General features: G+C 50.3%; 1 protein-coding gene across 2 annotated transcripts in view; it reads left to right on the forward strand.

Moving 5' to 3' along the window:
• The window catches only part of COL26A1 (collagen type XXVI alpha 1 chain), a 164302-nt gene that overhangs the window by 43286 nt on the left and 108297 nt on the right, over positions 1-12719 (forward strand). For both annotated transcript variants that reach the window (XM_042970989.1, XM_042970990.1), the window contains exon 2: positions 4595-4717. In XM_042970989.1, coding sequence (XP_042826923.1) covers positions 4595-4717 — 123 coding nt within the window. The remainder of the gene's footprint in view (positions 1-4594; positions 4718-12719) is intronic.

Here is a 12719-nt window from a genome sequence, read left to right on the forward strand (position 1 = left end):
TGCCTGGAGATGAACGGGGTTTTGAATTCCATCCGAAAAGGCCTGGATCCCTCTCTCCTTGTCTCTGCCTGCCTCCTTCGTTGTTTTTGGCCACGTTTTGATTTTGGGAAGCCATTTACAGCCCATTAAAAGATCAAATGTCTGGAGATGATGAATCGAGGCATTTGAAAATGTTTTGCAATTCACAGCTCATTTCCCTATAGAAAACCCCGACCCGGTGTGATTCAGTGATGGCTGGACGGCCTGTCTGTTCCAGGCGCCGGGGACGGATCTCGGGACGGAGCACTGTCCTTGGGTTGGTTCATCCCGAAGAGAATCATGCTGGGTGCCTGGGTGCACTGATGCTCCTTGGTAGAGCTGGAGGAAGAGCCCAGACCACTGACATCTCGCACAATTTCCAGAGCGAGCTGGCAGAAGGAGGAGTGGAGATTCGTGCGGGGGAGGTGGGACCCTGCTGGTCCCCGGGGCTGGAAGGCTGGGTTCCCTTCCCAGCTCAGCATCAGGTTTGAGCTGTGGGCTGTGAGGTTTAACTGGCCACTACTTCTCCCATCTGCAAATTAGGAAGGTCAGTCTCTGGGCTCTCATGAACACTTGGGGTTTCAGGAGCCAGCCAGTCATCGAGACTCTGGGTTAGGTAGGACCACATGATCTTCCCATCACTAACCTCAGTCTGCTCGTGTGGCCCTCACCATAACCTTGAAAAGTAGAATTTTTTTTTAACTGAGGTTCAGAGAGGGGACGTCACTTGGCTCAAGTCACAAAGCAAGTTGATGGCGGAACCATGTTTTGAACTAGGTCTCCAGGTGCTTTTGGGGAGAGGGATGGACTTTTGATTATTTCTGTGGTCTGACTGTGCAAATATTGCAATTTTCCTAGAAAATTGTCAAGATTTTGACTTTTTTCGATGCGAGGTCACACATAATATTTATGTATGATTTTAAATCTGTGGAATTCTTTTCTTGGTTTTGGGGTACCCAGGTACCCCAAAACCACTTTGTTTCTTCATGAATCTGGTGCTGCTGCTAAGATCTAATTTCAGCTTATTGTAGATAATCTGTGTTACTTTCCTTTCTCTAGCGTTTGGTATTTTGTCTGCATCCTGAGATTTCTGATGTTTCATCACAATATGTCTGTCTGTGTTCATCTTGCTTAGCACCCAGTGGGCTCTTTCTGTCAAGAACTCATGTCTTTGTTGAACTCTCTTTTCTCTTTCTTCATGTGTGTATTCCCTTTGCTCTCTCCAGTCTCCCATTCCAGAGCTACTAATCGACATAGGTTGGCACATAGTCTGTATTCTGGGTCTTTCCCCTTTTCTCCCGCATTTTCCATCTCCTTTTCCCCCTGCAGTATATCCTTGGAAAGTTCATGGCTTGGATTTCCGGCTCATCTGCTCTCTCTCTGGCTGTTTCCATGCTGGTTTTTCAGCCCATCTGTTGTGCTTTTGGTTTTTACCATCGTATATTTCATTTCCAAGCGATCTCATTTTTTTCCCATTTCGTAATATTTTTTACAATCCTCTTATCTCTTTGAGGACATTAATTATGTTTTAAAAAATTGTCTTCATCTGTTTGCTTTATGAGTTGTCTTTTCCTGAAGTGCGATTTATTGTCTGTTGAGCTGATCCCTTTCTTTCACGGTGCTGGCCTTTTTTTCTGGAATAATTTGAGAATCTTGGTATTTGGGGGTTCCCACTGGTTTGTCTCTTTTACTGTTTATTGCTTTGTTGCCTCTTGGAGGGCTGGTAGTAGGTGCAGGGTAGAGAAGGAATGTGCAAGAATGCAGTTGTATAAACTCAAGAGGGTCGCGGTTTCTCCGGGGGGTCGTCAGCTTTTGAGGGACCCACTTCCAACCACACCTGTGTCCTGGCAGGTGAACCCAATGCCTGATTCTCGACATCAGCAGGGGGTAGGGATCAGGTCCTACCCATCTGACTCCTTGTACTGTGGTCCTCTGATAGTCACCTCTGGGTCCCTCCTCTATCGGACTAGCCACATCTGCTGCTCCTGAGTCCCTTTCCCTGTGTGTTTCTGGTTCCTCCTTCAACTTTGTTCTACTGACTTTTAGTTCCTCAAAATTTCTGGCTGAGTTTTATTTTTATTTATTTATATTTTCTGCTTTATTGAGTTATGATTGACAAATTTAAAAAAGCATGTATTTCCCCCCCCATGCCTTAACCCCCCCAAAGGTATACAACATGATGACTTAATATACATATACATTGTAAAATGATTACTACAGATGATTAACATTCATCACCTCACATAGTTACCATCGTTTGTTTTGGTTTGTGGTGCGAACGCTTAAGATCTACTCTCCTAGCAAATTTCAAGTACCCTATTCAGTATAATTAACTATAATCACCATGTGCAGATTTAATCTGTATATTAGGTCCCGGAACTTACTCATCTTATAACTGCCAGTTTGTGTTCTTTGATAACATCTCCCCATCTCCCCTCTCCTCCCCCCCCCCCCAACTCCTGGCAACCCCTGTACTACTCTGGTTTTTCTAGTCTCTGGTGCATGTGGTTTTGGATTCCACATGCAAATGAGATCACACAGCATTTGTCTTTCTGTGTCTGGCTTCTTAGCATAACATCCTCCAGGTTCATCCACGTTATCACAAATGGTAGGATTTCCTTCCTTTTTTTCCAATCTTTTTTTTTAAAGCTTATTTATTTATTTTGAGAGAAAGAGAGAGCAAGCAGGGGAGGGGTAGAGAGAGAGGGGAAGAGAGAATCACGGGTAGGCTCTGCACTGTCAGCACAGAGCCCAATGGGGGGCTCGAACCCACGAACTGTGAGATCATGACCTGAGCGGAAACCAAGAGTCGGATGCTTCACCGACTGAGCCACCCAGGGACCCCGGATTTCCTTCTTTTTTTTATGGCTGAATAACATTCTGTCATGTGTGTGTGGTGTGTGTGTGTGTGTGTGTGTGTGTGTGTGTTCTAAATTTTCTTTGTCCATTCATTCATGGATGGACACTTCGGTTGTTTCCATCTTGGCTGTTGTGAATAATGCTGCAGTGAGCATGGAGTGCAGAGATCTCTTCCAGATACTGATATTGTTTCCTTTGGATATGTACCCAGAAGTGCAATTCCTGGATCCTATGGTAGTTCCATTTTTAATTTCTTTCAAGAACCTAGCAAAGTGGCTGCACCAATGTACATCACCATCAACGGCACACCAGGGTTGCCTTTTCTCCGAACCTTCACCAGCACTTGTTACCTTACTTCCCTTCGATAATAGCCATCCTAACGAGTGTGAGGTGACATCTTGTTTCGATTTGCGTCTTCTTGACGTTGAGTGATGTCGAGCACCTTCTCATATACTTGGTGGCCGTCGGTATGTCTTTGGAAAAATTTCTCTTCAGGTCCTTCTGGCCATTACACTCAGATTATTTGTTTTTTTGCTATTGAGTTTTTTGAGTTCCTTGTATGTTTTGGATATTAACCCCTTAGAAGAGATACGTTCTACAAAAATCCCAAAGCTCCCGCAAAGGCATTTTTGTCCATGGCTGGCTGCCAAATTATTGTTACTGAGTGGGGGGGGGGGAGGGTGGCGGGTTGTGCGTGTGTGAGTGGGGGATCTCCTATCCACCATCTTGCTGATGTCCCAACAGGGGCTTGTTTTTAGATTTCCAGTTTCTAGGATCTGGGGATGGAAGGAGGAGACGGGAGTATGTGCTTTTCTGCCATCTGGATCCAATCTCCATATTGTTTGCGTATGTCCCTTCCTCCCCACTGCCACGCCCCAGCTCAGGCCTCTGTACCTCTTACACAGTGCACCAGAGGAAGTGCTCTAAACTCAGACCCGTGGGGCATTCCTCTGGCGAGTCCTTCAGTGGCTCCCAGCTGACTTCATGATAAGACCCACAACTAGCCTGGCAGGCACCGTGCCTTTCTCCTGGCTCCTCCCCTTCCTCCAACTTTTGGTCCACCTGTAATTGCACTTGCTGTGGGCTGACTCTTACCTTTCGGTACTCAGGTGGTTGGCCTTTCTTAGGACTGGGGTCGGGTGCCCTACTGTGTTCCCATAGCTCCCTGTGCGCGTCCTTTCATTGCACTTATGGCCCCGTGTTCCTGTGGGTTTTAATCATTTCCTTTTCTTAAAGTTTTTAATGTTTATTTGAGAGAGAGAGAGAGAGAGAGAGAGAGACAGAACGTGAGCAGGGGAGGGGTAGCGAGAGAGGGAGACACAGAATCTGAAGCAGGCTCCAGGCTCTCAGCTGTCAGCACAGAGCCTGATGCGGGGCTCAAACCCAAGAACCGTGAGATCATGACCTGAGCCCAAGTCGGATTCTTAACGACTGAGCCACCCAGGCGCCTCTTAATCATTCCTTCTTATTCTTCCTCACCAGAGTGGGATTTCTCTGTGGGCAGGGGTAGATTCTGAGCACTTGATGACAGGTATGATGCCAGGACTTGGTGGCCAAAGGGTATGGCTACTCTCCCTTCCCCTTGGACCTGGTCCCAGGGTCTCAGTGGGCCCCTTATCCCCCAGCCTCGTGGAGGGGCCCCTCCTCGGCCATCACGGCCTTTTGACCCGCAGTCAGCCCCTCAGTAATAACGTCACGACTGTTGCTTTCCCCACAGGCACTGGTGCCATCACACGGTGACGCGGACGGTGTCCTGCCAGGTGCAGAATGGCTCCGAGACCGTGGTCCAGCGCGTGTACCAGAGCTGCCGGTGGCCCGGGCCCTGTGCCAACCTTGTGAGGTAAAGGCTGTGGGGCTGGCCACCTCTGCTCTTCCTTTCTGCTCCTTTGGATGAATCTGACCCCAGCACAAGCTGCTGGGGAGGGGGGTTGACGCTTGCAAACAAGAACTGAGCATGCATTTACGCAGCACCTTTTGTGGACAGACCATGGGGGGTGGGTATGTGCGGGCCAGATGAAAGAGACATGCTTCCTACCCTGAAAGACCTTCAAAATCCAGGGGGCATTTGATGAGCAGAAGAGCACTATAGACAGCAAGTGGGCGGAGGGGACAGGGGGATGGAGAAGGACCCGTGAGACCCCTCTCAGCCCCGCCCCTGACTGCCCCCACTCTTCGCAGCTGTGCCCCTCACGGCCCCGCCCCTCACGGCCCCGCCCCTCACGGCTCCGCCCTCACAGCCCCACCTCTCTTACAGCCCCCACCCACAGCCCTCAGGCAGCTCTCAGATTCGTAGGAAGAGAGATCTGAATTCCTGGGGCCACATTCGAGGTCTCTGAGACCCCACCTCATCTGCCTCCTAGTCCTCTCCCCCTCCAGTCCCTTTTCTGGCTCCAGCTTCCTTTACTCTCCACTCCTCACCTGTCCGGCCGTGGGTTTCTGCCTCGAAGACCCTTTGCCCCTCTCTGCCTGGGACCACCCTTCTCAAATTCCAAATCCCTGCCCAAACGAACAAAAAACCAGAAACAGACTCATACATACAGAGGACAAGCTAGTGGTTGCCAGAGTGGTATGGGAAAAAATAAGTGCATGAGATTAAGAGTCACGGGGTGAAAAGCGCAGCATCGGCAATGTAGTCAGTAATATGGGAATAACTTGGTATGGGGACAGACGGTGAAGACACTTATCATAGCATTTTGTGATGTATATAATTGTCCAGCCACGATGTTGTGCACCTGAAACTAGCTATATGTCAACTACACTTCAATTAAAAAAAAAACACTTTTGGGGCGTCTGGGTGGCTCAGTCGGTTAAGCGTCCGACTTCGGCTCAGGTCGTGATCTCGCGGTCCCTGAGTTCAAGCCCCGCGTCGGGCTCTGTGCTGACAGCTCAGAGCCTGGAGCCTGTTTCGGATTCTGTGTCTCCCTCTCTCTCTGACCCTCCCCCATTCATGCTCTGTCTCTCTCTGTCTCAAAAATAAAGAAACGTTAAAAAAAAAAATTTTTTTTTAAAGAAAATAAATAAACTTAAAAAAAAAAAAAACTTTTACAGCAACCCCCTTTCGTGTCTGACCAAATATCTGGGTATTCTGGTCTAGCCAGAGTGACACAGATTAACCATCCCAGGGTCATCATAAATTGGGTGTGTTTTCATCACCAAGGATGGATGAGCCCAGGGTTCGGGGCCCTTGCCTGCACAGGGGTGCCCCCTACAGGGCTCAGCGTGCAGCCAATGCCCAGAATCAGCTTTGCAGCTGCTCTGCTGGGATCCACGAATGTGGCAGCGATTCTGGTCCTGGGCCACATAGGCTGCAGAGCCCGCCGGGGAGAGGGTGGCTTGTTTCTTTTCTAGATTTTTCATTCTACCTTTCGTTGTTATTGCTGTCATTGTTATTAGGAAGAATGTGATATATACTCACTGTCCAAAAAAAAAAAAAAATCCCAAATATTACAGAAATTGAGCATTGTTCCTCTCGAATTACACCTACATGATCCCATTATTAGTATTAACGGTACGTCTCCTCTGTGTCTCCTTTATAATGGACTCTGCTCCTCTTACACACTTATATGCGTTTTCTTAAACAAAGACCAGATGGTGTTCTTTTGTCCTGCAACTTGCTTCCCCCCAGAACAATATTTTGCAATCACTGCCCATACAGCCACCTCCTTTTTAACGGCTGTTAAAAGCCCCTTCGTTGCAGTGAAGCATCATCGTTGATGCCCCTTGTCCTCAACTAATGGATATTTAAATTGGTTTCCTCGTTTTAACTACTACAGACTGTACTTCAGTCAGCATCATGATATGTATTTAACACTTCTACGTGTTTAAAAAATTTTTTTTAAGTTTATTTATTTTGAGAGAAAAAGAGCATGAGTGGGGGAGGGGCACAGAGAGAGAGAGAGAGAGAGAGAGAGAGAGAATCCCAAGCAGGTTCCTCACTGTCAGCACAGAGCCCAACTCGGGGCTCGAGTTCATGAAACTGTGAGATTATGACCTGAGCCAAAATCGAGAGTCGGACACTTTTACACGTTTTTTTAAAAAATTTTTTTTTAATGTTTATTTATTTTTGAGAGAGAGAGAGAGAGAGAGACAGAGTATGAGCAAGGGAGGGGCAGAGAGAGGGGGAGACACAGAATCCGAAGCAGGTTCCAGGCTCTGAGCCGTCAGCCCAGAGCCCGACACGGGGCTTGAGCTCACAAACCGTGAGATCATGACCTGAGCTGAAGTTGGACGCTTAACCGACTGAGCCACTCAGGCGACCCCACTTTTACACGTTTTTAAAAAACATGCTTATTTTATTTATTTATTTTTTTAATTTTTTAAAATATTTATTTTATTTTTGAGAGAGAGAGAGAGAGAGACAGAGTGTGAGCAGGGGAAGGGCAGAGAGAGAGGAGACACAGAATCTGAAGCAGGCTCCAGGCTCTGAGCTGTCAGCATAGGACCCAACGCTGGGCTTGAACCCACGAACCATGAGATGATGACCTGAGCTGAAGTTGGACCCTAAACCGACTGAGCCACCCAGGCGCCCCTATTTTCATAATTTAAAGATTTTTTCATAATGTTTTAACAGTGGAGGTTCTTAGCTTGGGGTCCACATTATACATGAGTATGTTTGCAATTATTCCTTCTATAAAGGGAATGGCTAACTAAGTGGAGACATGCATTTTATTTTATTTTTATTTTTTATTTTGGGGGGGCAGAAGGGAGGAGGGAGGGGGAGAATCTTAAGCAGGCTCCATACTCAGCGTGGAGCTGGACGTGGGGCTCCATCCCATCATCCTGGGATCATGGTCTGAGTCGAAATCAAGAGTCGGACGCTCAACCAACTGAGCCGCCCAGGCACCCAGATATGTCTGTTTTAAATTTTAAGAGAAAGGTCTGCTTTTAACTGCTGTGCTGGAGGGATGGCCAGTGGATCCGTAAATGAAGAAAAAGATGCTGACCCCCCCCCCCCACCTTTTCAGCAGAAGGCACAGAGGCCCCCCCCCCCCCGCCCTTTCCTTAACTCCCCTGGGCCCCCAGGAGCTGAATTCCTGGGTCTTCCCTGCCTTTCTCATCAGCGAGAAGCCTCAGATGACCAGGTCACCACCTCTGGATCTTAGGAGCATCTTCTGAGAGAAGGGTCTTTGGAGTCTGGTCTGTAAGTGACCCCAACAGGGTGGACTTCGGCTCTCAGCTCAGTGTGAGGAATGGGTGCCCCGCTCTTCCAATAGGGAGGCCGGCCCCTGAGAAGCAAGGCTACACCCGCCTCAGTTTGAACGCCTGCATTTTGCTTTTTGTAGAGGGGAGCCAAGCTTGGGAACAGCTCTCTCCAAGAGATGGAATTTGGGACACTTGGGTGGTTCAGTCGGTTAAGCGTCCAACTTGGGCCCAGGTCATGATCTCATGGTTCATGGGTTCGAGCCCCACATCGGGCTCTGTGCCGACAGCTCAGAGCCTGGAGCCTGTTTCAGATTCCGTGTCTCCCTGTCTCTCTGCCCCTCCCCTGCTTGTGCTCTGTCTCTGTCTCTTAAAAATAAATAAACATTAAAAAGAATTAAAAAAGTGAGCCATCAGGATTCCTTAACTAAAAACCCTTGGAAGGACGGCTTTCTTCATGTCAAAATGATAAGTTGAGGGTTTTATACTTTATAAAATACAATAAGGCATCTTTCAGAAAAGCCACATAAGCTAACTACTGAATCTCTGACCTCAACCGGACAAATTTCCCAAATGATCACTAATTTTCACACCTGCCCTTTGCTTTAGGACTTCAGCAATTATCTGGACACTTTTCAGAAGCATCAGGGTCTGGTCCTGAGTGTGGGTGTTTAACAGGCCTTCGGAGAGTTCTCTCCCTCTCCTTGGCGTTAGGAGCTGAGAACAGAATGTTCGGTCACATCAGACACACATTTCACACATTTGTCCTGCGCCTTCCCTTTGTTGAGTAAGACTTAATTCTCTTTCTTTAGAGGAATTCCATATTTCTGCTCTCAATTATCACTGCCACTGAAATTACTATTACTTGCTCAGGAATGAGGTGTTGACGTACGTTCCTCTCTCTCCAGTAACTCCTATCTGAGTTAGGATTGGGGTGCATCCCCTCAGTCTTTGGCCTCGGGCTGCCGGCTGGGCAGGGAGGGGAAGGACGGCCGGGTGTGGCGCCGTCACCAGCTCCCTGGCCACCCGGGGCACCGTGCGCGCTCCCATCCCGGTCCCGGGTTTGCTGGCTTCACGTATAAGAGGCATTGTATTTACAGTAGCTGCTCGCTGGTCTCTCCCGTGCCTCTGTCAGATCACGGTACTGCCCTGCCCCAAACCTTCCAGAAGCTTCCGTCTCTGTTATGATAAAGTCTGTACCCCTCTCCACAGCTGATCGGCGTCTCACGTGACATGGACCCTGTTCCCCTCCTGACCCCAGAGCCCTCCATGGGCTGCCCTGTTCCTTGGGCTCTGTCCACATGTCCACATGGGCTCTGTCCACATGTCCACCCCGTCCTTCCTCAGGGCCTTCACATCCGCTCATTTTTCCGCCCAGCCCGGTTTCAGCCCTGGAACAGCTGAATCTCCCGACCTGATTCAGTGGCTCTCCTCCCTGGCACCTGTCACTTTCCAGCCCCTTATCCCGCTTTATCTTAGCGCTGGTCACCGTGTGCAACAACACAGCGTCTGTTCTGTGCTCAAGATCAAAGGTGTCAGAACACTGAATTTCCTGCACAGGGTGTGCGTGATGGTGAGAACTGTGAATAAGACAGTTTGTTGCGAAGGCAAGTCCTTGTCTTATAAACTGATCCCCAAACTCGCCACTGGGAGATTGAAGCTCAGAGAGCAGAGTGACTTGCCCAAGGTCCAAAGGATAGTCACAAAGGGACACCTGGGTGGCTCAGTTAAGCATCTGACTTGGGCTCGGGTCGTGATCTCGCAGTTTGTGGGTTCGAGCCCCGTGTTGGGAGCTCGGACGGAGCCTGGAGCCTGCTTTGGATTCTGTGTCTCCCCCTCTCTCTCTGCTCCTCCCCCACTCATTTGCTCTGTTTCTCTCTCTCCCAAAAATAAGTAAACAACAAAAAATTAAACAAAACAAAACAAAACAAAAAAGAATAGTCACAAGGATCAAATTGGGTTTACAGGCCCTAGAAGGATGCTCCTGAGATTTTATGACCCAGCCCCTTTCCTCCACCGAATAAGTACTTGTTGACCTCCTCCTGGGTACAGGCCTTGGGGAGGCCTCAGGAGAGCGTGATGTGAGAACCCAGATCAGGCCCTGACTTGGGGAGCCCATGACCGAGTAGCGGTGGTGGTGGTGGGGGGGCATTAGTCAAACCACAGCAGAAACAGGCACACGGTCACATCTGTCATCACTGCTGTGTGGGAGCAAGGTGCCCTGAGAGTGAGCTGGGGTTTTCTGTGAGGGGATTTATCCAGGTGTGAAACAGGCCAGGATTGTGTAGCTCTGTCCCAGTGTAGTTATTAAGCCAATAGTATTCTCGAGATCTTGGGTCCGGTGGACTTCACTCTCTGCCAGCTCCTGTGTGTCTGCCATGTCGCTCTGCATGGTCACAGAAGGGCGGCAGCAGCTCCGGGCATCAACAACAGTCTCCCAAATAAAGGAGCCCGGGGACGTGGTGCACGGTTGCCTCCAGTGCACTGTCTTTTCCAGGGCCCCCAGGAGGTTCCCCTGAGGTCTCACGGGTCAGGATTTGTCCTCTGAGCCTGGGCGTCCCTGACTCTAAAGTAGGGGCGGTAGAAGGCTTCCCCAGGGGGCTGTCGGAAGATGATGTGAGGCGGGCTTGTGAGAAGTGCCGTGGGCATGCAAGCCGGGGCTGGGCCATGGCTGAGCTCTGAAACAGATCCCAGGCGTATCGCCCCGGGAGCAGCCCTTAGTGGACGGCCAACCTCGTCACGCTCTGAAGCTGCGTTCTTCCCCCCCTGAGGTTAGGATGGCAAACCGCGGCCGAGCCCCCCCATAGCTGCCTTGTGTCGTGTCGTGTTGCTTATAGTCCCGGCTGCCCAGTGTGCCTTGACACGTTTCAACCTCAGCGTTCACGCAGAAGTTTCTAGGTTTCCGTATTTCTTGCCTCTGCCACCTCTGGAGCTGTGGGCGGTGCGGCGGCACCAGGCATGGACCGGGACCCTGCCTGCCCCCACCCCCTGGGCCACAGAGCAGGGCTCCTGGGGCAAATGGACTTCCCACCCAGGCAAGAAGAACCCGTGTCCTGGCCCCTCCTCCAGCTGTTCCAGCCATGTTCCTCCTTGCGGGCAAGCAGTCCGTGGGGCCAGGGGGAGCCTAAGCCCCTCTTCTGGACCATTCTCTGGCCACCTGGGTAAATAGCCCCGAGGGCTTCCGGCTCGGCTCTGGCCTCTTCCCCGAATCTGGGGGACTGTGCGTGGTGGGCACACCCCGAAGCCCACGGGGCTGGCGAGGGTGGCTGTTTACAGGAGGGGCTGGCCTGGCTGGAGCTGGATGATGTGGGCTGGGTCTGCACACAGAGCGGGCGGTGGAGCCGGGGTTAGGAAGGGAAGGGGTGGGGGCTGGGGTTTCACTTGGTTCGTTTGTAAAAATGACGATAGGACCTGCCTCGTGGGAGGGCTTTGGGGATTCAGTGCTGAGGCGTGTCTAGGCCAGTGTTGGCCGTTACAAACCCCAGGACCTTGGTAGGACTCTGAAAGGAGGTACAAATGTCAGGTGAATGACGAGTGGCTGGTAAGAGAGCGCGGGAGCACGTTTCCTGCCCGAGGGCGGGGGCACCTGCACTGGCGCCCCCCCTGCTGCCCGCGGCTGCTCCGTGCCGGGTCTGTGCGGGGCCGTGGCGGGGAGAAGGGGTTTCTGCATTTCTGCGTAGTTGGATTTAGGGATCGGCATGGCTGTAATCCTTGGTGGGGCCTCTCTTGGCAGAAGGCTTGGAAGTCAGCACGTTATGTCATTACATCTTGATGACATTTTTATGACAAAAGTATGCAGGTAGGGGAAGGGAGGGTGTGGTAGTGTTCGGAATGCACTTGGGGACTGGCATGTGCCCCCAGTGCCTCCCCGGCCCCTACCCTCTCCCCCAGGAGCCCCACGCAGACCTCTTTGCTTGCATTTTTTTTTTTTTTTCCCCGCTCAGCCCTTCCTGCAAATATTCACGGAGGGCCCTACTGTGTGCCAGAGGGGAACGTGATGGAGAGTAAGACCCAGTCGTTTTCCCCATGGACTTTATATTCAGCTAAATATGAAAACGAGAAAAAATATTGCCTCGTAATGAGTGCGTCACCTTCAGATAGGGTGATGTGGCCGCGCACGGACTGGGGCTACTTCAGAGCAGGTAGGGGAGACACCCTGGGGGGATGATGTTGATGCTGGGCAAAGAGTGAGGAGAAACAGCTTCCATGTGATGATCGGGAAGGGTGGTCGGTGCAAAGGCCCTGAGAAAGGGAGGTCCCAGACGAAGGAACAGAGAGGAGGTCCGCGTCCAGGAGCAGAGCAACTGAGGAGGAGAGTCTAGGCAGAGGCTGATCTCTGTGGGCTTAAGTTTGGCTTTGAGTCAGTGTATCGGGAAGCCATGGAGAGTTTTAAGTAGAGATGAGAAATGGTCTGATTGAGGTTTCCTTCTGATCAGCTTTTTATTTTGAGAGCAACGTCAATTCACGTGAAGTTGTAAGAAATAATACAGAGAGATTCCGTATGTTCCGTCTCTTTTTTGGATCCCGTGTACCGTTCATTCTATTCCTCTCAATGATGACATCTTGCAGAATGAGAGAACGTGTCACAACCAGCGCATTGAGATACTGGCATTAATGCAGTCAAGACACAGAATATTCTCTGCACCGCAGGACCCCGCATATTGCCCTTCTGAAGCCACACCCACTCTCCTCCTGCTCCCCAA

The sequence above is a fragment of the Panthera tigris genome, chromosome E3, assembly GCF_018350195.1.
Source record: "Panthera tigris isolate Pti1 chromosome E3, P.tigris_Pti1_mat1.1, whole genome shotgun sequence".
NCBI classification, from domain to species: domain Eukaryota; kingdom Metazoa; phylum Chordata; class Mammalia; order Carnivora; family Felidae; genus Panthera; species Panthera tigris.